We start from the raw sequence: 27,836 nt of genomic DNA, 5'->3' as shown, positions 1-27,836 counted from the left end.
CACATAGAAATCAATATCTGGTGGATATATAATGAAACACAACTCTTTAGGAAAGCACCTCTTTTTAGCCACTGTAGGAGCGATGGGGCTACGTTTGATTTCCAGCTGAAGAGAATGAATCCGTTTTTCATTAGTCAGTGATGCAGGTGCCAGAGCATTGTTCAAGAGCTCGCAGTCAGGGGGTGGTATGCCAGAGATGGCTGTATGGAAGTCAGGAGCTATGGTCTGTTTACAGATATGTGAGAATACCTCAAAAAAAAAAAATCCAATATACCAGTAACTGCTCGGGGCGGGACATGTCCAAGACATATGCCCCACTAAGGCTGGACAGTGTTTGCATCTCGGACAACTGAGATGCAGTGTGCAGTGTGAAAGATTTTAGCCAACGTTGTGTCTTGAGTAGTGAAGGAGGTACACAGCTTAAACTGTATTGGCAGGCCTTTTCCGAGCGCTCTACCCCCTGATCCCTATATCATTCTTTTTATAGTTCAACTATAACCTTATCATTGTATACTGAATATACTTTATTTTACTTTGGCAGGCCAGTGTTTTGTGCTACTGGTGGTTAGCAGTGACATGTATTAATGAATCAGAGCTGAGCTGAGTTCAAATGTGAAATAGAAGTTACTTTCTCGTACACCAATAAATTAGGTGTATCATTTAGTTAAAAGTTAATCAGCAGCAATTCTAAAAATAGTTTCGTTGTTTCAACAGGGGCTTATACAACAGCCGACAGACTACTGCTGGATTTTGGACATTTGATGGAGTACATTAACGAGCTATGGTAATACAATCAGGCTGGCATTTTCTGACATTTAAAAGAATTAATCAAGTTTTAAGAATAATTGACACATTAATTCATGATCAAAAGACGAGCGACACAAACAGCCTAATCTCATAAGACCAGCTCTGCTATTGGCATTCATTCCTGAACCACTGTCTACTGGCAGCACGTTCCTTTGAGCGTATCAATAATAAACAGATGAACACATGATAATCTTCAGGATAAATTTATTAAATATGCCATCTTCCAGCCTACAGATTGCTGTAAAGTTTCAGATAAAAGTTAGATACAAACAACATGGCAGCAGAGTTGTGATATTAATGCTATGATTAACAACAAAAAAAATACTTATTTTATAATAGTTTCTTTTAAATGATAAAGGCATGACATTCATCAGTATGACCAATCAAACAACATCTGGCGCCGGCATAATCTGAGCCTACGTGATTAACTATGCGACATTAAAATAATAGAGAACAAAGTGTGACACAATAGTACGGCACTGGTCAGATTATCTGCGGAGTAAAATTACATTAATAACTGAAGAACATTCATCAAAGTAACTACACAATGTTATAAAAATACAAACATGAGTGCACATTGAAATGAGATACGTTGGTCCGTTGATTATCTGTAATAATACCAAAGCAACATACTTCAGACATCGTAGGGTTAAAATAAAATAAAATACCTTATCAGTCGAGCTGGTTTGTATTGTTTGTAAAAATGTCACCATAAAAATAGGAATATACTGGAGCAGTATAGTGTGCCCATGATACAGTATTGGCACCTTTTAATTGCGCCTTAGTACCGCCCTTTAAACACTACCTAACATAGTTCCTCTGCGTATATTTAAAATATATCTAATAAATACTAAGAGTGTAACAGTGTTTGAAGGGACCTCTGTTCAGATAAGCAAATGACAATATCTCAGTCATATTACTGAAATGTGGATTAAACCACGATGCCACATGCAGAGCAGCAGCCGACTCGTTTACCGCTGGATCTAATGATCAGTTAATTGGATGAAACCACCACGTCCAGTTCTTTGACTCCCTCCTGGCTGGAGGTGAGGCCACAGCTGCCTTGGAGGGGGCTGTCGGAGAAATGGCTGGCAGACCTGGGCACCGTGGCAGGGGAGGGAGGGGCCTGGGCTAGACCGGGCTTCTTAGGCGGGATGGGTGGAGGGTTGCCTCTGTCTGCCCTGGCGATGGTGGGTGATCTGATTCCCTGGGCTAGCGCCCCTGCGGCCCTTCCAATGACTGGAGACAAGGGCGCTGCCAGGCTGCGGTAATCTGTGCCGAAGGGCGAGTTGTTCGGGGTGGCGAGCTTTGGCGTGGCACTCTGCTGGACGGTGGTGAAGCGAGACAGAACTTGAGTGACTGTGCTGCGCGCCATCTGCTTGACTGGGCTGGCCTCCGGCAGGGAGCTGCTCGTCACAGGAGAGGGGTCCTTTGGTGACAGCGGAAGAGCAGGTTGAACAGGCTGTGGCTCTGGGTCAGTGGTACCCTGGAACTTGTGGCGAGCAGCGTGGAAGCGCTGGTTGATCCCGGCCTGGTACGGGGACTGATAGCTTCCAGGATTTGGGCTGCCGGGCGGACGCTTGGCAAGAACAGGTGAGGCGCAGGGGGAGGAAAGAGGGAGAGTTGGGGAAACAGCACTGCAGGAGGAAGAGGAGGAGGAGGAGATTATCTGTGTCTGAGGATTTGGAGGATTTTCATTCCCATTCTGTTGGCATATCTTCTCTGAGACGGCGCTGTTTGGACTGTGATGCCCGTTGGTCTCCATCGGACAATGGTGACCGTTGACTTTTGGCTGGTTTCTGTCCTCCGCAATGTCCTCAACCTTAATAGTGTCTAGTAACGTCTTTCCTGGAGGAACTTTTGTAGCCCACTCGCATGCTTCTGCCTCCACTGGAGCTGTCATGGTTCCCCTTTCTTTCATCACGTTCACCTCCTCCAGCTTCCTCTTCAGCTCTTCCACCTGATCATAAAACGGTGAAAAAAATATATAAATTTCTTAAGCTGAAATTTTTGATTTGAGAATCCACATTTGTTGAATCCACAGGGATCAGTGTGTCAAAGTGTTCACACCTGTTGCTGAAGCTGACAACAATGAGCTTCCTCCTTCTTCAAACGTGAGCGGAGCTGTTCGCGCTCCGTGTCAAACTCAGCCAGCTGCTCCTCCACCCTCGCCTCCATCCTGAGAGCTCTCGTCCTCTCGTCCTCCAGCTCCTTCCTCAGGGCCTGACAAGCCTCTTTTTCCTAAATGAGGGGGGAAAAAAAGTCCGTGAAGCAGCAGTGGAAAATGTAACATCGCCTAAAACGCAGTACACACAAGGAATGTTTGCTACAGAAGAAGAAGGAGTCGCATCAGTTCTAAATGTTAATACCTTGTCAAGTTTGCGGCCCAGCTCAGTCAGGCGGTGACCCTCCTCCAGAGCCCTGGCACTCGCCCACTTGCACTCTTTGGCCAAAGCGCAGGAGAGCTGTTTGTGCTGAGCCCGTTCTTCGTCTAGCTGGTCAGTAATCCGCCGCTGTTCCTTTTCCAGCCGTCGGACCTGGCTCCGCTCAAATTCCAGCTATAAGTAAAAAGCAAAGACAGACAAACAGAAAAACTAGTCAGAAGTGATAAACAGTGGTGCAGCTGCTGCTTCTGCCACTGACTCCTGTTCGATTTACACAGCACATATAAATATTTGTGGTGCAGTCCCTATCACTATTAATTAAAGAGCAACCTGCTGTTGTAAGCGCTCCCTTTCCTTCTCCAGGATGTAGGTGACGTCGTCTCCCTCGGCTGTGTCCTCCGCATGCCGTCTCTTCTCCTCCTCCAGGTCTGCAATGACCTGAAACACAGAAGGGAGAACCGATTGGGAAATGGAATCATCCTAACATTGTATAATATTGCTTAATACGATTAGTACATTGTAAAAGCAAAGACTTTTTTTAAAATCTGCATAAGTAACCAGCTTTCTTCTGGTGGCAAAGACCCACACACCCAGACTCACCCTTCTGTGCCTGCTCTCAGCTGCAGCCAGCTGGGCCAGCATCTTCTCTTGCATCCTCCTGCAGTGGCTCACCACCAGTTTGAGAACCACCAGAGGGTTGGAGGTGGAGGAGGAGGAGCAGCCGGGCTCCTTGTTCTGGCCCCCCACAGCCTCGCTGTCTCTCTGCAAGGCCTGGAAGGGGTCGCTGAGGTTGTACCTTCCATAGCGCTCCTGGATGAAGAGCTCTTTACGCTGTGCCTGGAGAGATTATAAGAGAAGAGTCAGATTGTTCACTCAGAGGGGCAGTGAACCGTATATATTTGAAGCTTTCGTTTAAACTGCCTTTTTTCACAAGGTTTATAACTTTGGTGTAGTAAGGGAACCCTCTCTAATTTTGTCATCTAAATGAATTATCACGAAATTTGGGCCGACCGTAACACCACATCCCTCCCTCTTCTAGCGCCACCATGAGGTTCATCGAGTAGCATCATCCATCATTAGGTTAAAAGTTAATTTGTTAAGTAGTTTGCTTTATGAACAATTACCTGCAAAAATAAATGCACCTGGTTATTATGGAGTGCACATTTTCTTGCTGATATGCTAACTTAAGACGATGAACCTGCTAAACATCAGCTTTGCCACTGCTTCGAGTTGCCAGGCAGGAATTAGCATTTAGCACAAACTTCCTCACAAATGCTGTTATCCTTGTGCAATGTTGAATACAAGTAGTACTAGTGTATCGTATGTTATATAGTGTTACTCCAAGTGTCTGTACAATGAATATCTCATGTGTTATATTCGCAACTACTTAATCAGGCAGCATCGCACAAGTGTTGCCGTCATTTCTCTCCCTTCAAAACAGGAATTCTAAAATTGTACACCATGATCACCATCTCTCTAAATAACCAGTAGATAAAAGAATGGGAGAGGAAATGCATTAAAAAAATACAAGCGTGCTAGCAGGAGGAAGGAGCAACAGATGGTGTATGTCTGGCTATCTTTAGTTGGACAGCTGCTCCAGACTGGGCCTTGGCCAAGGTAGACCTCGTCTCTGTTTAACTCATGACAAAGGAGGGATAATAGAAGCAAGACATTTCAGGTTCAGCAGATGCCTTTAGGCCTGAAGTGAGAAAAAGAGAGAGACAGAGAGAGAGAGAGAGAGAGAGAGAGAGAGAGAGAGAGAGGCTGTAGCAGAGCCAGCAGTGTATCTTAGTGAGGTTTCAACAAAAGAGGATCAAGAGATTAGAGAGAACCGTATCCTCTCTGGCAGGGTGAGGACAGAGCTCCTGATGACTGATACCAAGATTACTTGAGAAGTTTAAAGTGTAGTCAAGAGTGTGGACAGGTCTGCAGAGAAACATTTAGCCATCCCCCTGTTCTTACAGAGCCTGTGTGGGTGAGACCTACTGCTGAGCACGCAGATATACTGTGACCACTAAACGCCACCATATTTGAAAAGAACTATTATTTTTTTTTAACTAGGGTTGCACCAACCCATTATTTTTTATTATTATCTAATACTGAACCACTCAATGTTACAAGCAGGATTCAATACCACTTTGGCAGAAACTGCAACTCATTTATGTAAATTACCATATAGAAATAGAAAACCCACTGTGACTGAATTTAACTGATACAGTGAACTTTATAATGATACTGACAAGAAACTGGATAGTGTGGATCAGCCATCATGGCGGATACCTGCTCTGCTTAATATGGTGTGCAATGTCTCCGAGCACCTTAGCCTTAATGTTTTGAAGAAACAGAATTTATGAATAATTTCCTCAGGCTACTGATTGACTCAAATGTCACATTTGTAGTGGTAATTGAGATTCTCAGATGTCTGACATTTCACACGCAGAGACTGATTTAGGCTGAGCAACTGCATGTAGCATTGAGAAGGAAAAATGAGACACAGCACTCAAAAATGCCAAGGCTCGTAATAATATTGACTACAGGTCTACAGAGCTCAAATCAAATGAACATAGTTCTTTCAAAGTTTCTGGGGCTGATTCTACTCAGTTGTTATCTGAAAAATAGTATAGATGAACGGGTTTAGAGAAAAGTCGTGTTGTGTAATGTTCAAGGATTTACGATCGTCATTTTCATTTGCGTCTTCAGTATTGGCACTATGTGAGGAGGGCGAGGCTGTGAGGCTTTTGTGCTGTTGTCTGATCCAGTCCGCTGAGGATGGTGTGAAGGCGGATCAAGTGGCATGAAGAGGGAAAACAGGAAAACACAGGGCGCCCAGGAGAATTCAAAAATGCCTCTTAAGTGTGGCCGCTATCAGAAGTCCAATCGTCATTCAGCACCTTGCACTGTCACCCAGCTTGTACTCACTGTGGTTTGGCGCAGTTTTGTTTTGAATGGAAACACTGATTTATACAAATACCATGGCTTAAAATAGTAAGCTTTAATCGAAGCCATCACCTAATTTGGAAGACAAGTGCCCAAAGAGAAATCGCTCTACAGACTTGATTAAATTAAATCAGCTTGGATATCAGAGTTTGATTAAATTAGCTGATTAAGCTAGCTTAGATCAGAGTTCCCATTGTTGACGCCTACGTCAGGGACACACACTAGAACACATAGAGCTATTTATTAACATGCTCAACTTTACAACAGAAATGAACATGTTTATAGTCCGGTACACAAAAAGGTTTTGGTCTTTATAGAAATTATAAATTATCCAGCTATATATTCTACACCCTCTGTTGGGTTACAGAGGCTTAAAGGCACATGGGAAAATGAACTAAATATTACAATTGTAGATGAAGAGTGGAAGGGAGTCTGGAGATATGCTAAATCAGTTTCAGTTTGCAATCGTATTAAAGCCATACAATTAAAGATCATACACAGAATGCACATATCCCCCAATCGCAGGCATCACTTCAATCCTACTTTTTCACCCATGTGCCTTAAATGTAAGACAGAAATTGGTACCCTAACTCATTGTTTTTGGTCATGTTTGAAACTGCAAATGTATTGGTCTAATGTGCTATCTGAAATAGCGAAGATATTGGGCTTAGAACTGGAGATGAACCCTTTGTTTCTCATATTGGGCCTCCCAAGCCGACGCTTAATATCTAAACAGAATAAGAGGTTGTATTGTATTCTTACTTATGCAGCGAGGAAGAATATTTTATTGCAATGGATTGATGAAAAAGTACCAACTGTTAAAGGCTGGCAAAAAGTGGTATTTGACCTAGTGCCATTAGAATACCTTACATGTATATTACATTCAAAAACAGACCAATTCTATAAAGTGTGGGAACCCTATCTGAACTATGTAGAACCTAGTGTCTCCAATATCATGCTGCAGGGGTTTTCTTGAGTGCTCATACCGCATACTATATTATTATTGTAATCCCAAGTATTCTTTATATGGATCTGAGCTGTTGTTTCATTTTTTGGTTTGTTTGTTTTGCTTTTTTTTTTATTTTTTATTTTTTTTATTATTTACTTATTTTTTCTGTTTCTGTGAATTATATCATGTAACCATACCGAAAAATTAATAAAAAAATATTGTGGAAAAAAAAGAAAAAAAAGAAATTATAAATTATCCGTTGATGACAACTATACGGAGGTGAATTTCTATAGAACTTACCCATTTAAATTGTATTGAGGCTCAAATTTATGCATCACTTACTCATCATTTTGAGTAACAGGTGGGTGCTCTCACAGGTCAATCTACCCACGTGCCACCTCTTAATGCTTGTTTGGATTAGCCGTGAGTTACAGTTAAGCGGAGTGAGGCACCACTGGAGCCACCACTGAGCTTTGAACCCGATCCTATCAGTGACGTCACACCAGGTTTGTCCTCTTTATACACTGCCTGGCCAAAAAAAAAGTCACCACCTGGATTTAACTAAGCAAACAGGTACGAGCCTCCTATTTGATAATTACTGCATGGGTGATTATCTTTCAGCTGGCAACAGGTTATTTAACCCCAACTGACGCAATGAGTAGCTTCTCGTTTCTTAAACAACCATGTCTAAAGACACATCCTGTGGTCGTGGAAAAGATGTTAGTCTGTTTGAGAAAGGTCAAATCATTGGCATGCATCAAGCAGAGAAAACATCTAAGGAACTAACTACTACTAAACTACTAAAATTGGGTTAAGAACTGTCCAACGCATTATTAAAAACCGGAAGGATAGTGGGGAACCATCGTCTTCGAGGAACAAATGGGGTCGGAAAAAAATCCTGATTGATCGTGATCGGCGATCACTTAAACGTTTGGTGAAATCAAATCAAAGAAAAAGAACAGTAGAACTCGGGGCTATGTTTAACAGTGAAAGTAAGAGCAGTTCCACACGTGCAATATGAAGGGAGCTCAATGGATTGGGACTGAAGCTGAGTAGCCTTAGGAAAACCACTAATCAGTGAGGTTAACCGGGGAAAAAAATCTTCAATTTGCTAGGGAGCATAAAGATTGGACTCTGGAGCAACGGAAGAGGGTCATGTAGTCTGATGAGTCCAGATTTACCCTGTTCCAGAGTGATGTGTGCATCAGAGTAAGAAGAGAGGCAGATGAGGTGATGCACCCATCATGCCTAGTGTCTACTGTACAAGCCTGTGGGGGCAGTGCTATGATCCGGGGTTGCTGCAGTTGGTCAGGTCTAGGTTCAGCAACGTTATGTGTCCAAAGAATGAGGTCAGCTGACTAACTGAATATACTGAATGACCAGGTTATTCCATCAATGGATGTTTTCTTCCTTGATGGCATTGGCATAGTCCAAGATGACAGGAATAGATGACAGGACGCCAGGATTCATGGGGCTCAAATTGTGAAAGAGTGGTTCAGGGAGCATGAGACATCATTTTCACACATGGATTGTCCACCACAGAGTCCAGACCTTATCCCCATTGAGGATCTTTGGGATGTGCTGGAGAAGGCTTTGTGCAGTGGTCAGACTGTCCCATCAACAATACAAGATCTTGGTGAAAAATGAATGCAGCACTGGATGGAAATAAATCTTGTGGCATTGCAGAAGCTTTTTTTGGGTGGCGGGTTTTTTTTTTTTTTTTGGTCAGGCAGTGCGTGTGTGTGTGTGTATACATATATATATATATTTCCAAGAACTGTTTCTGTAAGAACTGTTAATTCTTCCGTTGGTTATTATTAATTTACTCGGTCTGCACAGTGCACACATTCACATAACTATATAATTAAGCCTTTAAATTGTCAGGAACCCTTTTACTCAAAGGCTCACTCATAAACACAGACTGCGCCTCTCTTTCTCGTCTTTCTCCCCAGCCTTTAAACACAGACAGATGCACACTTCCACAACACAAAGAGGGGCTGTTTTTGTGATGCATCAATCCTCTGCTGTTGCAAAGAAGTGTAGGGAGTGAAAAGAAGGATTACAGGAAACATTTGTAAAGTTACTTAATACCTAGCAGCACCCAAAACCGACCACAGCTTATTCATTACACCGTACTGAATGTGTAGAACACCCATAACCGTTCAGCACATGGCTGTTATGCATCACAGACTAGCTTCATTATTCATGCCTTTTGTCTGTTGGCTACAGTTCTTGGCAACTTGTGTGCTTTTGCCTGGGAAGCTGTCTTTGTGCCTTGGCTACAATGGTTCAACTCCAGCTTATCTTTTGCTGACACATGCCTGGAGTCTTTCAGCTGTGCGATGTTGGTGACAAGATCTAGGTAATACAAAGGGAAGGTGATACATGAGCTCCTTACCTTAGAGACCTATATATTTCAAAGCTGCTTCTGCAAATTGCTAAATAGTCTGAAATTATCTTGCATGTAATTAACATTCACTGCTAAATTAAGGGATATCTGAAACCACTATCTGTTGATAAAGTACTACATTCACTGACACTAAATCTCATCAGCTGATGCATCTCGGACCAAGAAACATTATTTTCAGTGCTGCCCTGTTATGTAACAAAACACAAGGTAAAGCTGTTTAAAGTAGCTCCATTTGGAAGCTCCAGTCAACCACACCATGTGAACCCGACAGTTAATTAAAGGCTCATTTCCATATTTCAGTCCCTTTTGAACTTGAAGTAAAGACTCATATTTCTTTCCCAAACCAAAGGGACTACTGGATCGCTGCAGGGCCGTGTGTGCCAAATACAAGCTGTTGCCAGCGACTGACTTCCTTTTGAAAGCCACAGTGTGAGCAGCTGCAGAAGTGAGTCACAGGGGGAAAAATGCAGCGGATAGTTAGAATGCCACTGATAGTTCTGCATAATTAAATATAGAATGCCATAAAAAAAAAAAAAAACCACACCATTAACTTCACATCCTGTTATTACACTTTATCCTGTAGAAAATCGATGATAAGTATCTTTAAAAACACTGAGAACGGTGACTACAAATGTACACAACTACTAAGTGCAACATAGCAAGCCGGTTGTTTAGTTAACACAAAAGTCACTGAAGTCAAAGACACGAACAGGTTATTATGTATGTATGTAGAGATGTATTGAAAGAAATCTGCTTTGCATGCTGTTGTTATTGCCATGGTATCTAAGATAAATAGTTTTCACATGACAATGACAGTGTAGTGGTGACACGACACTTTAGACTGGACTTCCTTTTTTAACTACTGCTGGCCGATGTGCTAACATTTGCTAATAAGCGCTGAGCACAAAATATAGCTGAGGGTGATGGAGATTAGTTTTGCAGTTGTTTGCAGGTATTTGGTCGAAAACCAGAGATGCATGCAACTGTGCACTGCTCCAAATGTACTCACCGCTCTTGTGTGCGTTTTACAAATGGTTGGGTAAGATAGTCTTATTTAAAAAACAAAAAACATTTAAAGCCCAAGGACAATAAAGTTTCTTCTTCTTCTAAACTAGAACTCTGACCTGAAGGTGTCACTAGATAAAAAGTGAAAGGATCACCCAAGTTGTAATCTCTATGAACATATATCAGCACGTGGATGTGCAGAATCTGTAGGCAAGGACAAGATGTTGGTACTGGAAGCTCTCTGGATTATGTTTCTAACTGAGCAGGGTTTAGTTGCATGCAGGTAAACATTCAAAGCGAAGAGCAGAAGAGGTAAAACATGCTGTCATACCCTGTCAGTGTTGTTCATAAAAGTAAACACCTTAAATAAACTGCTGACTGAGTGCAAACTGTCTGTTTGTAGATGTTGTGTTTCTCAACTCCATTCTCGCATCTCGAGTTTCTCATTGGACCGAAAACAATGATCTGTGTACACAACAAGGAAGTCTTAACTGGGTAACCATTATTTGTTTCCTGGACATCTGAGGGATGCACTTGAAAGCATAAAACATTGGCTGCTAACCCCCAGAGGCTATGTCATCAAACCATTAGGTTTCCAGACGGACGAAGCTACTACAATTTATACAAAGGCGAAGGTTGACACATTTATTAATGTTTATTAAAGGTTGACACATTCATTACTGTGTCAACCTTACAGATGCATTATAGGTAGATTCCTGGAATATCAGCACAAGATTTGGGGAATGCCCATCATGTATAAGTTGAGGTGTTTCACTGTTTTAGAGAGTTGTTGAACTGCTGGTAGTATTCACCCTCTGAGAACAATCAATGTCTGTGTGAAATGTCAGTGCAAACCATCCAACATCAGTTTTGTTATTTTAGGTCAGCTACATTGGTGAACCGACAGACAAACCATTCATAGATCCATGCCACAAGCATTTCTGAAAACAAAAGAGTCCCGGGGACCTGCTATAATGTGAATCTACATTCATGTGAAGTCTAGACTCAAGATTCGACCTTGTCAAGTCCTTAACAGCTGAACGGCAGAAAGGTATAAACTCGTGTTTTCACGTTTTCTAACACGTTCACGAAAACAGAAATCCTTCCGTGCGGTGATTAAAATTCCTAACTGGAATAAAACGTTGTGCCGCTAACATACATTTTTTTCTGAAGGTAATAGTTTGTGCCGATGGAACCGTGAGAGAAGGCCAGTCACATTCCCCTCAAGCTCCAGTTAAGGCCAATGTTTATTTGTTCACTCCTACTCTAGCTCACGTTGAGTCATCGGGCATCCAGCGTGCTGTAAGTCTTCTTGCCTTAGATGGCCATATCCCAGGAGAGATGTAGGAATGCGGTCTAGACACAACACATGAACACTGAGCAGTAGGCTCTCTTAGCACGGCTGCTCTCTAGTCCTCTCCTGTTATTTCTTTCAGTGTTGCATTTTACACCAACACAGTGAATAGCATTCCAAGAGTGTAATGGCTGTAAAGCTTTAATATTAATGGAGAGAGCTCTGCTGACTGAGTTGTAAGAAGAAAAGCACACCCATCTTCTACAGAAATGCTAAATTACTAAGCTGCTTACTCACTGCTTATCTTAAATTTGTGGTCTAGCATCACATTGACAGGGTGTTACTGTGTTGACAAAACATGCTTAAGGCAATGCAAGTGTCACAGAAAGCACGTGTTCCTGCAGGACGTGGCACGGTAAAGACTCGGTATGGGAAAATAGCCTGACAATCCTTTAATTGAAATGCAGCATTAAGCCTGCCAAGGCGTCTTAAGTTTGGACCTGGCTGCTTCTTGTCAAACTGAGTGTACTCTACGCTGGGGCTATTTCTAATTGAGTTTATGTTCAAGTTCAGTGGAGCGTCTTCTCATTTCAGCTTATGTTATTATGAGACGGTGCCCCAAAAGATTCACTTCATCCTCCAGAGGAATAGAGAGTAGTTTACTTAGAGCAAATTGGACAAAGCCAGAGGAATATTAGCTTCAGACAAACAGCTCTGCCCATTTCAAACGGCTTTCTGTTTAGTCTAATAGTCTAATGACTTTATTTTACAAGAAAGTGCTACCATTGACTGATTGTTGTTGTTGTCAGATCTTTAAGAAGATTATCTGCAACCGGACACCATGAAGCATGAGTGTACAATATACTACTAATATGTAAATCTGACGTCCAGGTGTCACCAAAACTGAGTGTGTGTACTGCTTCCTGCGATAAATATAACTCTGTAGGAATCTGCATGCATCAACTCTCCTCATAAAAAGCTACGGAATATGTATCCGCTTTAAAATTAGCTGTCACTGTTTGTTTTTTTCACAGCAGAGAAATGATCTCAAACTGTCAATGTAAGCACCTGAATCTACAATAGCAGCATTACTTGTCTCGAAAACTATTATGACTACATGCTGTATGCTTACATTTGTCATGTGCCGCATGAGTGATGAAAGATCATAGAGCAAGTTTATCTGGTCTTCAAAGCAAAAGGGTTGTTCATGGCAGCCTGTTTCTGTGATTATTTTCTGTCAATATCAATTGGTTATGTAAAAAAATCAAGTTTTTTTTTAAACTGCACACTTTGTGCAACTCCTTGTTTCCCCCTCAACAATGAAAGTCATGAGTGGAAGTTTGATGAAGTTTGCATGACCTATAGAGCCACAATAGCCACATTAATGGGAAGTACAACTGGTTGAAATAAGGCCGGGGTGATTTGACTATATTCTATGAACAGTTTATCACTTCTCAATCACTTCCCTTACCGAAACGCGTGGAGTATCACTTCAGCTTTATAACTATGTTACCAGCACTGATGATGGATACCTTTAAGGCTTCAATGACGAGGTCCCGGGCCTCCAGCTCTCCCTCCAGGATGCTGAAAAGCATCAGCAAGTCTGTCTTGGTCAAACTGTCCATGTTCAGTTTGGACTGTGAAGGCAAAAGATAGAAAGAGACGACTTGTTTATTTTGTCAAACTTACATGTTTAGTAGTTAATAATTTACAAACCTGTACTGTCATTTATTTTACCAGATAATGCTGCAACTACAACTATTAATCACTGCTTCTTGTTTTCTCTAAACTATGCAATAATTTCTCAGTTATTGCATTTCATCCTGAAACAAAGACCCGTGTTTTCCAATTTCCCCCAAATCAGACACTGAGACAGACTTCTCTGGTCTAGTCCACTGATATATGGGCTTTCCATGTCTATGTGGTTATTATCTTGGGAGGAGTAATTTCACAAGGCACTGGAGTATTAAAGGGAACCAGACTGGTTAGTTTTGTAATAATTCAGACCTACACCGAGTATCTCTTTAAAGACGTGATAAATATTTAGCAAATGAAGTGTTGGGTCAACATTTTGCATGTAGGTTCCTCACTAACATGGAAGCGGCACATGCTGACTACAGCTCATATATCAAACAGGACACTGCTCCTCTTCCATTTTTCAAACTGTTCCCGCTGCATTAGAGCCAGCTGATTGATAACATGCATGTAACTTTAGCATTTTAAATATAATATCACTTTGTTTTGTTTTCCCGCTGCGTGCTCCGTTCATAATGGGCACATGTGTGACAGCTAGCCGTTTTGTGTTGGAAACGTGGTGTGGTTTCTTTGTAGTGCCTCTGCGCTCTAATCTCACAGCTGTGTGGGTCCTCCTGACAAGCCCTGCGGTGTCCACATCTCAAACATCCAACCACACTCTGCCCAACTGAACATATGCAGGGCTCTCTTTGAAATGTGATCAAAGCTGTTCGTGTTATTACACTAAGCATCCTTTTCAGAGGATTGTCATGTGGGACATGTAGAACAGATGAGTACTACACTGACTTACTACTTGATTATTACAAAAAAAAAAAAAATCTGCCATTGCTAGAATGCGATCCACACCTGAACTAGCACTCATTCAACAGGCTCTGCTCTGAGCACTCTGCGGTCACCACAACTTTCCACATCGTGAAGTCATCAGGAGAGGGTGGGCTGATCTCTTCGAGCAGCATAATGAGAGACAGGAGCCCCTGGCCTTTAACATCTGAGCAAGGACGCTACAATATTTACTATTCATCTTCAGTAGCATGAGCAACAAAGAAGCCTGAAAACGAACAGTGCCGTGACAAATGGGCATTTACGTGACACCTCTGTAGAACGGTAAGCAGAAGTAAGTAGAGGAATGAGCTGTGACCCTGGTGAACTGCACCAACAGCCTACAGCAGCGTCCTCTCACAAAGAAGGCACACAGAGTTTTAGTTCTGCCTCCAGCAGCACTCATGGTCTGTGGCTTAACCACAAGGGTAAGATGCTAATTAAACTACAGCATGCACACCTCCCTTGGTTTTGGTTTACAGGCTTGCTTGCTAATTTCACAGGCCACCATAATCACTGTGAGAAGAGTGTGCACTGCGTTATGAGAAATGTCTGGACCGACGGGAGTGTGTCATTGTACTTGTTTAGATCCTCATCATTTTAAAATGATTCCACCTAATCCCCTGAGTTACAGTTGGTGATCATGAGGGTGCGCAAATATGGAGTTATAGCATGAGAAAAACAAATATTCCCACACGGTCTCCTGGCTTCACTTCCGAAAGCCCTGCGTTCGTAATCCTTTTATCCGTGTTTGTTTTAAGCCTGGTCGGCCATGTGCCTCGTCTGCAACACAGAAAACTTCTTAAAAACACACAGCGGCTTTTAAACGCAGAAACGTTTGCTCCAGAGCAAAGAGGCCCTCGATTTGTGAGTAGCTCTGTCTGTGTTCCGTGTAAGGGTATAGGAAAACTCCTTCGCCCTAATCCTACCAAGGTCCATTAAAAATCCCCCTTCTTTTAGCCTCAGGAGTATTTCTCAAGCTCAAGATGAATCACAGCAAGAGTCATACCGGCAATATTCGAGAACAATACAGAACACAAAGAATTGTTATGTAGTAAATTACCTCACAGTATTTAAACTAGCTCTTTAGTACCAGTTCACTGTCTGATATCATACGTTTACTTAAGTAAGGTTTGGAATGTGCACTCCATTTTTAAATAGTGGTTGTATTGTAGCTTTTATTCAAGGCTACAATGTGTAACTATTGCCTTAATTTTCTGGCAGTAATTACACAAACTGTCAACACATGCGTATGACATATCCCAACAGTCTACAGTGTTCTTTCACTGCTTTCCACACCTGTGTGTGCGCCAGATACACATGTGTTTGTCTTCACCAGTGATTGCTCTCTTATTAAGACCGTAATCCTTCCTCGGAAGGCTGTTTCTTACGTGGAGCATCAGAATACTTAATACTTCTTCGATTCGTATCGTATTCTTTCTGATTGTCAGAGGTGGCAAGTTCATAGAACCTGGGTTACATTAGTAACTCCCGCTCACTCACTTGTCTACCACAGGCTCAACCTTACTTTGGATTGCTGTAGACTACTCTGCCTCTGTTGCTACATCTGCGCCCTTCATGAGCGGCAACAAGAGACCATTTAAAGTTAATGGAAGCAATAAAAATCATTTGATCTCAATTTTGAGGTGACTCAAATGATGCAAAGACCAATAGAGTGACTGATACATCTGATAGACATATCACAAAGAGTTCCCCAAATAAAACTTTTTTTAATTTTTTTTTTTTTTTAACAATCGGCTTATTTCACTCAGAAACATTTGGGGTGAGAAATATACAAGAAAATGGGTGACAAGCAAAATGCTTTATAGGTGGATGGGACTTTAAACTCTGTCAATACAAATTCACTAGTGCACAAATGTTGCCACAGACAACAGGTATAAACCTACAGTAAACTGTTAAATACAGATTTAGGTCTAGGTTAGGGCTTAAATTCAATCATTTATAGATTTAGACAATATAGTATTAGATTTCAATCTGTTATTTTGACAGCTCCAAAATAATTTCAAGACAAGGAATTAAGACGGCGCAATAGTTTTGTGTAACCAACATTATCTTTTACCAAAACCACTAGTCTCCCAAAAAAACAAAAAGGAAAACAAAAAATACAACTGGTGCCCACATGGGTACAAACTCTAACATGAGAAGTGGGTCAAGTGGGGGGAAATCTGAGAGCCAGTCTGAGAGGTCTGCTGAACTTCCTCGCTGTGTGAGGAAGCAGGATGGCTGACCAGATGCAGCATGTCTGGATACTAAATTGGATTTGTTAGCCAACCTAATTTCTGCACAGGCCACTTGCATGCTTCTCCACCTAACTTCCTATCTTCTGACTTCTGCAACCTAGTCTTAAAATGACCTGAATAAAGTAGTTTGGTGGTGAAAACTATTGTGTTTTTGAGCTAATTAACTTTTTTGTTTGTTTGTTTTGTTTTTTTTTAACAACTGGAACAACGTATGTGAAATCACTGAGCTCTATCATGAAGATCAAACCGTCAGGAGATGACTGAAAGTAGTCTGAAAAGGCTAAATATTTAGTCTGAACGCATCTTATCTGACCAAACGGTTCGGCCTGTAGCCTTGACTACTCCAGCTACATCTTCTTTTCTTCCTTTAACACTGAACAACACGGTTAAAAACGCTGTGAATTGCCCTCCAGCTTCACGCCGACAACACAAAAGGCGTTGTCAGTGGCTCTTTCTTACCTTCATGTGGCCCTCGGAGCTCTTTGAAAACTCCAGCATGAACTTTTTCTCCTGTCAGAAGATTTGTTTCACTTGATTTGCGTCCTCTGATCCCGACGCAGCGGAACCGTGGACGGCCGAGTTAACTGCGACGAGCGACAGCTGAGCCAGCCAATAGGCGGGAAGGATCCCGGAGCGCTGACCAATGAGAATGGAGATTAGGAGGAAATGGGCCGAGCCAATGGCGGCCCGCCTCCTGGATTTTGCCTGGAGTTCTTTGTTTAGTGTTTCTTGGGTTTCCTCCTGAGTCTCTTAAAGGGACGCAAACTATTCTAATGACTTTACTGGAGAGTAATACGCTTTAAAGGCTATCTTAATCATAACACATCATTAAAAATATATATTAAAAAAATTCCGCTGTGGAAGAAAAGAAGCACATTCTCAGTTACTTAACACAATGTGCTGCATTCACTGTAAGCATAGTGCTGCAGAATACTTTACCAGACGTTTTTGCACCGTCATTTGATGTTTTACTACTATGCATTTTATATAATTGTATTATTAATGAATCAGAATCAACTTTAATGGCCAAGTATGTGCCACATACAAGGAATTTGACTCCGGTAACTTTACTCTCTTGTACATAAACACACAAACTTAAATAATTGAAAGAAAATTAAAGTAAAAAATAAAATAAAATAAAATAAATCTCAGTCTATACACATAAAATATAGAATAAGAGCAGATATGTACACCAAAACCAGGGTTAAAAAACCAAGCATTAAAGTTTAAAGCAGGATTTTGGTGTTTACTGGTCTAGTTGATTTTAACTGCTTAACATAGGACTTGGTTCAATTTGATCCAGCTTTTAGTCTAAAAATGAGCTACAGCTGTTAAAAAAATGTATAAGGAGGTATCACAAAGTGGGAGGGAGTAATATAACTGTTAAAGAATAAAGACAGCAGCCGCAGTTATAAAGTGCACAAAGTAGACAGACCAAAACACAGTGAATAGCGAGTTCAAAGTTATTGAACCGCAGTATTAAAGTTCTTGCTCAAGGTTTATTTCCCAGCAGCTCGTGTAAGGTGTGTGTTAAGCTGGGGTGTGATGGGAGCTGTAGCTCTGGGGAAGAAGCTGTTCCTCAGTCTGTTAATCCGTGTTCTGATGGCCATATATCTGTGCCCTGGTGACACCGGGGAGAAACCAAATGTGGCCCGGATGGGTCGGGTTTTTACTCAGTGAAGCTCAATGAAACATTGTCAAAACTTGTTTAACATTTATATGATTAGGCCAATTATTTTTATTTTTTTCAGCAAAAACATCTCTTTTATTGATTTCCGCATTTGCTGGATTACAGTATTATCGATTGGTGGCACAGTCTCCGAGTCGGCAGGGCTGCAGTGAGTCTGTGTGATTTTTAGGAGCAGGCGCTAGAGGTGTCCCTGGGTTCCTGAGGTCACCTGGGAAATCAAAAGGTTTCCAGAGTGTGGTTGAACTAATATAACAACCAGCAAATTGAAAGCTCTCGAAAAAGAAGCCATTTGAGCTATTACACTCACACACCCTGTGTTTTTCTGCGAGACGGACTCCCTGCGCCTCCTGTATCTTATTAAGCCGGACTCGTGAAGGCAACAAAGCTGACTGTGGTGGTCAAATGTGGCAGCCTAATTTTAATGGTGGGATACAGCTGTGTTGTTGCTTTTTTGTGGTTGATGTCGGCTGAAAGGTGCAGACCTCCAGATGTGACAAAAAAAAAAAACAACAACTGTTCATTGTGCTGCTGACCTGAAAATGAAATGTGGTGTCAACTGAAAGCTGGAACCCTTCCTGCAATACACGACAGCTGCCAGTAGAGTGCAATGCTCACGCAACACAGACAGTGGTTTTATCACCCAATGCACAAGCAGGAAATGGTTCAAAAAAAGAAAGTCTTTTAACTGTAGCTGTGGAAGTGTACAGATGACAGTCAAGCAGTTTTACTATTACTGGTTTCATGTGTTGTAGTCACAAGGTCATTCTGCTGATGCGCTCCTGATCCTGATCAGCCAAGTACCCACGACTGTGAATAGCACTGCAATATACTTTAGCATAGCAGTTTGGCTTGAAGTTTTAGGACATGCCTTGCTCAATCAGCGCAAAAATGGCACAACACAAACGAGCCTGCCATCTATGACTATGCAGCATCTTTGCGCTGTTTGATAATTGCCGTCCCCCCCCCCCCCCCCCTCACTCTACTGTCTTGAGGTTATACAGAGAGCAGAGAGTTGTCGCTCATGATAGGCCGCTGGTGCAGGGAGTCTCTCCAGCCCTAATAGAGAGTCTCTATTTCCGGCTCTGCAATTAAGCTGCTCTGCTCAGCCTGCTGAGTGGCTGCTGTGGAGAATCTATGTCCTAAGACCCGTTGTCCCGTGTCCTCGACTGCCTTTTATAAACAACCGAAAATGCAAAGTTTTCCCATTTGGTTTGGTTTAGTACGGAAACTGCAGAGTTTGGTGCCTTAAAATTGTATCGTCAAGTATGATTTCGTTGGTTGGAAAATAGAACTGACAAACATATGGCTGCTTTCTTGGAATCATCGAACACTGGTTTTGTTGAATGTAGGGGTGCATCAAAAGTAAAACTTTAAAAAAATACTAATGGGCGGTCTATAAAATATAACCATATACCAGCAGGCACCGTCTTCTTCACTTTCAAAGTATAATATTAAGATCCTATTAGTGGAAGTACAGCATGAAAAATTACACCAAAGTAAAATTAGATGCAAGATTTAGTTCAAGCATGAAAGTAAAAGTACTGGTTTTCCCTCTAACTGATTATATTGTTATATATGACATCATTAGACAAATAATACCAACGCACTGGTGCACAAGCAGCGTGTTTAACAGTGCTTTATTAGATAAATCTGATTTATTTGTTTTGAGATGATTAATGGGACAGGATAAAATAAAATAGTTGTGTTTTTGGTCATTCTTTGTTTTTTGGTGAGATTAATTATTCATTCATTTTCTCTAACCACTAGTCCTCCGGAGGGTCGCTGGGGGGCTGGAGCCTATCCCAGCCGTCATTGATTGACAGTCATCATCGACCATAACAAATCAACGTTTAGCCCGCCTCAGCTTTTTTCCAGAGCTCCAACGGCGCCGTGAGCCGTCAACCCAGTCATGTGTGTTTCTGCTTCCTCTCGCTCCCCCTAAAAGTTTGTGTTTCTTCTGTCAGAAAAATAGAAGAAACAGTTTTTTTCTTCCCTTTAGCCAGTTCCCAGTGCCATTTACTGTTTAGCCCTTCCCTTGGCATAAAGAATGCAGTTTGGCAGAAGCTACACAACAACATCCACAAACATTTGAGAGTGAACACTTGAAGAGTGACGTGGCCATTTTGTAACTGTGTCACTCGTTGTGTGAAAAAGCATAAGGCATCCAAAGCGAAAAAGGTTGAAAACCACTAGTTTAATCTTTATTAGTATGTCTATGTGTATGGATATGCATGCAGCTGTTTTTTTGTACTTGTCCCTTACAAATAAAAAAATAAGTTTATTTAAACTTTTCTCCCACTGTTACTGACATAGAAAAAGTATGACCCTTTTCTCCACCGTGTGTACAGTTTTAGAAATTGTACATGAAGCTTGCAATACTCTCATACCTTTTTGTGAGGGAACATTTTCAATGAGGGGTGTTTTGAATTCACTCAATTCACTCACTGTCCTTTTTCTGTTTTGTTTATTTTTCGTAGTTCATACCCATTGCTAATAAAACTGTTGTTTTCCCCTCCAACTTATTTTCAAAAGAAAGACTCGCGAGTCAAAATTTAGTTGCGTCAGCACAAAGGCTTTATGCTCTTTTGTACTTTTTCACATCAGTCCTCTCCCACGGTGCCTTTCTTATCTCGTCTGACATAATTGCTGACTAGAGTGTTTTTTTATTTTTGTCAAGTCCAGAGCTCATTTTTTTTCAAATCCTGGTTTCTGAATACAAGTCCTAACAGACCATTGACATTTAAGTCAGACCTGAAGGAACATCATGAAAGAAGAATACTTTTGCCCTAAGGATATCGCTACCTCAGCTGTGATAGCTCCAGGTTAGTTCCAGGTTTCATCGTAAGAAAACGTTTCAAAAGTTCCCTCGAAACTGCAATTTAACTCCTAACATCTGGGGCCCTCGGGCTGAATCATAGATGACTATACTGCAAAATTTCAATCTCTCTTACTCCTCCAGTATTATTCCCTACTTAAGTGAAAGTGTTCTGTTATTCAGAATGAATATTTCATCTCCTTTTCACACCTGGCACTCTATCATAGATGCCTGACATAATGTGGAGATGACACACCATGGTGGCACAGACCCGATCAGAGGAGGGATGGAAAAGGCGGGGTTGTAAATATAGCATCGGAGTCTTGGCGGGAGCCATTGACAATCTAGGACCTAATCTGAGGCAGTTATCAGCATCTGTTGCCTGGCACCCAGTTCTGTGGGGGCTTTAGTTATTCATCTATTGCTCCATATCTGTCATTTTTTTGCCTCTGATTCCCCATACAGAGGATGTCTTCAAGAGAGTGGGAGGCTGTAGCCTCTCAATACCCCCCGAGTGAGTAGTCTGTCGGTAATACACACATATCCTCTTTGCTCAGCTCACCTGATTGCATGAAGAGGTTATGGTTTGGAAATTGATTTGTTTTGCCAGCGGCCATGGTAAATGTAAATTGCCAGAGTGCCTGACCTTGAAGCGGGGCTGATTAATCATTTGCATAACTCCGGAGTGTCTTCAAGCAGTCGACTCCTGTCACTGTTACTGTTTTTCTCTTTCTAATCATGTGACAGCATCTCAGTGTGAAATTTAATATCTGAAAAGTGCTTTCTTATTTATGTATTCGCAGAACGGCAACACGTCATCCAGGGCAGGTCCCCATAGACACTCCCCTCATCAGGGAACTTTAAACACACTTTAAACATATCAGTTTATATTAGTAACACTTTGCAAAGCGTTGCTCTGTAGTCGGCTGTCCCAACACTGAATCCACAAACGCTGATCCCCAATGAGCATTTGTTTGTGGACAGAGTTCATGAAGTTGCTGACTGGTGTGCACTCATCAAAGGTCGTCTGGTGCACCAATCGTATGTCAGTGTTTGAAACTAGCCACTTGTGTTACTTCAGACTATAAATTTAACTGAACATACAGTATGTGGGCGTAGGTTAGTTGTCAAAGCACAGTCTTAAAGAGGAACTACTGTTTTTTTACAACCTGGACCTTATTTCTAGCATAAAATATGGTCATTTACTCACCCAATGTCATTTGCACTTGTTTAGTAAATAATTAGATCAACGTATATCCATATAGCGGGAGTGACAGGGCACCGAGACGCAGCCTCTAAATAACGCATTATTTATGATATGCTAATGCTATTCCCCGTTGAGTCCGGAGTTACCTGTTCTCATCATCCGGGGTCTGTAGATTGGCTATGTTCCGCAGTACTCATTTGGAGTACTGCGGAACATAGCCAGTCGGGTTCATTTTTGTTTCTACTTCGTGCTTCGCTATCCACGATGGCGACTGAAACTTTTGCCGATATTTTGCCGAAGACTAACGATACAAATGTTTGTATTGCCAAGCCTCCTCAGTTAACCTTTCCTCGATGTGGTCCAACTTTATTGATTCAAAACAATCAATTCAAAAATCGTGACGCAGAAGCCTAAACCGCATATCACTGCTACAGTAGCTATCTTACTATTTGTAGAGCAGGACTGAAAAGTACAATCATTTACGGATAATTTGCTTATCCAGAACCTCAGTAAGGGGAGACTGAACGGACATGGCTTCATTTCGACCTAAACTTTTGTACCATATACATCTTGTTTCATTCTGGATTTAACTGACATTGTCTTTGGGTCATTTCTGAACTGAATTCTGTCAAGTGTCATTTGTGTTCCCCTCAAAACCTTATGGAGACGAATTGCAAGCCAGTTCCAGGGAGTGTCGGTCTGATGTGTGTAGCCAAGCTGCTTACCTACAATGATATAATTAACTAACCCGCAAAGTCTGCCCGGTTAACGAAGTGTCCCCTGTTAGCTTAGATATTCAAGTTTGTGTTGACTTCACGAAAATGTTGTGTAGGTAGGATAAACTGAAACAGACACATTGGATCTAATTTATAGCTGAGACAACAAGAAGTCTCTGAGCTTAGACAAACTATAGCCCACTTGGGTATGAGCCGACAGCAGCGGAGCCCACCACAAATCACGGGCTTACAAGAGAAGAGAAACAAATGGAGGCTTGGCATGTTAGGTGGGATTTATCAGCGCCCCGCTCCGTTTGAACCAACTTTTTGACAAAGGTCTTTTCAGTTCAAAGAAACAATCCCACCTCATCAATTTGGATGTCCACCGCAGTCTTTGTTATCAAGGCTTGTGAGTTATAAACCGAGAGTATGTTGATCAGCACGGGGTTTGTTTTATGACCCTGTCTGAGCAGAATACACCTCAGCTCATTTTCCTGAAGGTTGAGCTGAGTTTGAGACTGTGAGGCGACTGTGAGGCCAAAAAAAAAAAAAAAAAAAAAAGTTTGATTTAATATGTCACTATAACGAGAAATGATTGCTGTGTTAACCTCAAATACTCCTCAGCCTAAGTAGCTCTGAAGCCTTGAAATGTGACTTATTGTGTCCTTTACGATGAATAAAAAGAAATTTAAAAGGTCTTTGCTTCCCCTCAGGAAAACTCTGTGCTTCACTTCAATGTATGATCCAGTGTCTCACTCAAAGGTCTGATCTTATAGGCAGTGAAGGAAGAATAGTCTATTCTCTGCAGGTGACAATGTAATGGTCGATAGTAAGGCCACACTTCCAGGCATCTGCTGAAACTGTCAAATTCGTATACTGTGAAAGTTAAATACGACAGCCTGTAGATATCATGTCTGTGCCCTGCTCCCAAACGACTCCGAAAGTCGGTCTGAAAAATGGAACTTGAATAAATAACAGCACAATATGTAACACACACACATCTCTGTCGGAAGAGGCGGCCTGTTTATCCAGGCAACCATCCAGGCTAAAAGCACGAGATAGCAAAATTATGAATGGTAATTTAATCACATAATGGCTCCTACACTCTCCAGAACTCTAATTCCTTGTGTCTGCTCCTCTGTAACAAGTATGCAGTGTGAATTTTAATGACGGGTATTGAGGACAATTGTTTTATTCCATTTTAGACAACTGACGGGAAATGATCTTCAACACATTCAGTGTAATAACTCAAAGGAGGGTGCATTATGTGCACATCAAATATGAACACTTTTTTATAAAAGTGAATTAGATTTTCTACTTCATAAAAAATTTCAACGCTATGAGACAGAATAAAGGCTCTTTATCCCTTCTTCTCCTATACTTCTGTTTCAGTATTTATCAGTTGAGGCAGGAAGTATTCACAGTGACAGCTGATATGTACATATGCTGTGTATTATTTAGATAAAGCGTTGTAATGACTTTTGAAACAACTGATGTGACTTTTTAAAAGTAGCTGCTGTTAGCATTTCTTGCCGTAGTTGTTGATTTAAAGCTTAATAAGAATTCAATCCATCTCCTGGGCTCATAACTCCCTAGCTGTCTGCATGGAAATCAAAATGAACTTTGACATTTACATAAACCCACAGCCTGGCAAAAACTTTAATAACAGACAATTCTGGAAAACCCTGAATGATGATGATGATGATGATGATAAAAAATTATATTTATAACAATAATTATTATAATATTCTTCAGTTAACCAGGCGAATGTCTAATTAAGACTAAAATCTGAGATTGTGGTAATATATTTATTACAAATGCAGACCTTAATTTGAGAAGGAAAGCTAATTAATATATGAAAGTTGAACATGCTACATCCATCCAGTACTTTAGCTCTACATCCTTTTTTTCCTCCAACCTTTTCCAGCCTTCTTACATGTGGCGCACAGTAACTGACAGTTTCCTAAGACCGGCCCTCCTCAATTACTGCTACTATGCCTGTCAATCTTCCCATTCTTGCACAGAATGTATGTATTTTACAACAATGACGAACAACTCACTGCTTTAAATTCTTAGTAATCATTTAAACAAGGGGTTATTAGAGAACATTCAATGTACAAAAATCTCTCTCACGCGGTACAGCGTAAGAGGTAGTAATTATGAGCTTTTTTTTAACGCTAGGAACAGCAAAAGCCAGAACAAACGGCCATCGCACCGTCGCCCTCCACAGAAGAACTGGAACATACATAGCACACAAACACACGCGAGGACTGCACTACCAATACTTTACCACATCTGGTGGCATTCACGACACTGTTCATCAAGCTGCTACTCTGACATGGTGCTGTTTTAATGTTCACATTTTTTATACTATGCCGCCACTCCTACTCTACTCATTAACTTATTTATACGGGCTTATTGTTTCTACTTTTATGTTATTTTACCCAGTTGGTCTTATCTGTTTCTTTGGTGATGTTCAGAGAGCAGTCAAACACAATTTCACCGTACTAACCTTAATGACAATGAAGTTAATTCATTCTGTTATTCATTCATTACATTAAGTGAGCCATGTGTTAGCCATGTGTTAGTTGAATAACAAATTCTTTTTCTTTTTGGGTATAAAATTCAAAATAAAAGGTGCACGCTCAAAAATTTGAATAAAAACAGTATTTTTTTTTTTATTTTTTTTTTTCAGACCCTGGTCAGGTGAAAAAATTCAAAGCTTGACAGGCTGCATCTAGTTACCGCTGCCAAACCATGACGGGACAGTTGCTGATTAGGGGAGGTGTGGAGTGAATCTTCCTGTGAGATGCAAAATTGTTCACTCTGAATGTAATTCCAGCTCTGTTTACATGGTAGCGCATTATAGTGAGCAATGTAGTATGATATAATAATGTTATGTCAGTAGGACAGATCGTATACACTGATCAGCCACAACATTATGACCAATGACAGGACAAGAGAATAACATTGACCATCTTGTGACAGTACACTGTTCTGCTGGCATTCATGTGGATGTTACGTAGATATGTACCACCCACCCAGACGAGACCAGGCACCCCCACCCCATAGTGATGGCTTTCCTTGATGGCAGCAGCCATCCCTAGCAGGATGCAGCCTGACACAGGTACACACACAAAAATAGTCTAGGAACAACTCAAAAAACATTAAGAACACAACAAGGTGTTGACCTGGCCTCCAAATTCACTAGATCCCAAACTGATCAAGTATCTGTGGGAAAAAAGAAACCATGTGCCATTTTAGATTCTGGAAATTTCATACAAATGTCTAATAGCATAATATAAAGTGACACTTTACATTTAAAAGTAAATTTACCAGTGACATCTTAATGTTCTGCTGAACTTATATAACAAAATTGTCTGGAGAGACAAATGGAAACTACAACTTGACTGGCTGGCAGAAGCAAAACATCCATGAGGTGATAATTCTAGCTGTCAACCTGTCTCTTTAGATGAGATGTTCTTTTTAATGTGTATATTCATCACTCGGGTCAACATGAAATACATATAGTGGCCTTTTCTGCTTTCACTCACACATTTTGGCAGTAATCAATAGTCAGAGGATAGGTTGGGTTTATGAGCAGGTGGAAGTGTCCCTCAGGACAAAGCATTGCGGGGTGTTATTCAGCTGGTGCGGCTCTGAAAGCCAGCCACTTTTTACTTTCATGTTGAAATGGTGGCGCTATTGATTCGGAGCACAAACGGTGAGGGTTTTCAAAGCGTCTCTCTACTCCCCTCAGTATCAAAGACCTGTTTGAGGGGATTTGTGGGTGTATTCCTTCAAGAAAACCAAAATCTGAACAGATACTCCAAGAAATCAATGAATAATGTGAAACATTTTTTCTTGTCTGTCACCGGTTAAAAGATGAGCAGCAGGTAGCAAAATACAGTCTGAATTAAATTTCGCAAAACAATGTCAGCATGTCCAAAAGCGATATGTGCGTTACCTCTGTATCAATTTTACGACCAGATAGTCTGAACTCATCAAAGTCTGCGTGCTAAACACAATCAAGCTGGTCTGTGGCTGGACTCGAGTAAACACAGCTTGACTTTTCAGGTGAGTAAAGTAATTCTCCCTCTGATGTGAAATGGCAGGCTGTGACTGCTCATATAGTGCAGTGTTTACCTCCAGCTTTGTCATTATCACTCACCAGACAGATTGGCTCAAAGGCACAATCAGACCAGCTGAAGTAGATTGTTTGTTTATACGTCTCTCTCTCTCTGGCTTCGGGTATTTTTGTGCGGTGCCCTCTAACAGTCTTGGAAAGGGGCCACAGTTTGACTGTTCGCTACATCAAGGATCTTAAAAATGATCTCCGCATTGAGCCGTTCTCATCAGTAAACAAAGAGCTTATTGGAAACACTCAGAGGCCAAATTGCAGAATTTGGAAGAGGCTTGAAGAATGGGACCAATTTTTTATTTATTTGTTTTAACCGATTTGAAGTGAGTTAAAACAAATTCTAACTTCATGGCGACGCACGGATATCACAAGCCTCTAAAGAAATCAGTTTTAAGCAGAAATGCCAAATGGGTGAAGGTTTTTAGATAAGGCATTTTCCCCCCTCATATCACACACATACCATGCCGGGGAGGAAATTGGACACAGCCAGAAATGAATTCTGCTGCCCAAAAAATTTTAAGTATTCAGTCATACTTCACTCTAATCTAATTGAGTTGGAAATTAAAGCTCCAGAATAAGGTTAGTGACAGTGCTTTTATAAATGAGGTATAATAATAGCCAAAGAAAATTGGATGTAATGTCACCA

The 27,836-nt window shown here is 41.2% G+C and overlaps 1 protein-coding gene across 1 annotated transcript; it reads right to left on the bottom strand.

Annotated features, from left to right (window-relative positions):
- Window positions 1-962: 962 nt before the first annotated feature.
- On the bottom strand, window positions 963-17,265 carry LOC311487001 (CTTNBP2 N-terminal-like protein). The gene is made up of 7 exons (XM_084543080.1): window positions 17,081-17,265; window positions 13,319-13,423; window positions 3,792-4,028; window positions 3,522-3,629; window positions 3,177-3,365; window positions 2,878-3,048; window positions 963-2,767 (listed from the first exon to the last, which is right to left on the bottom strand). Exons 1-7 carry the CDS (start codon window positions 17,117-17,119, stop codon window positions 1,802-1,804), a joined length of 1,815 nt encoding a protein of 604 aa, XP_084399206.1. The 5' UTR covers window positions 17,120-17,265; the 3' UTR covers window positions 963-1,801.
- Between the last annotated feature and the right edge of the window lie 10,571 nt (window positions 17,266-27,836).

This window comes from Chelon labrosus, assembly GCF_963514085.1.
Source record: "Chelon labrosus genome assembly, chromosome: 4".
NCBI classification, from domain to species: Eukaryota; Metazoa; Chordata; class Actinopteri; order Mugiliformes; family Mugilidae; genus Chelon; species Chelon labrosus.
The sequence above is the reverse complement of the archived record's forward strand: the minus strand, read 5'-3'. Positions and strand labels throughout refer to the sequence as shown.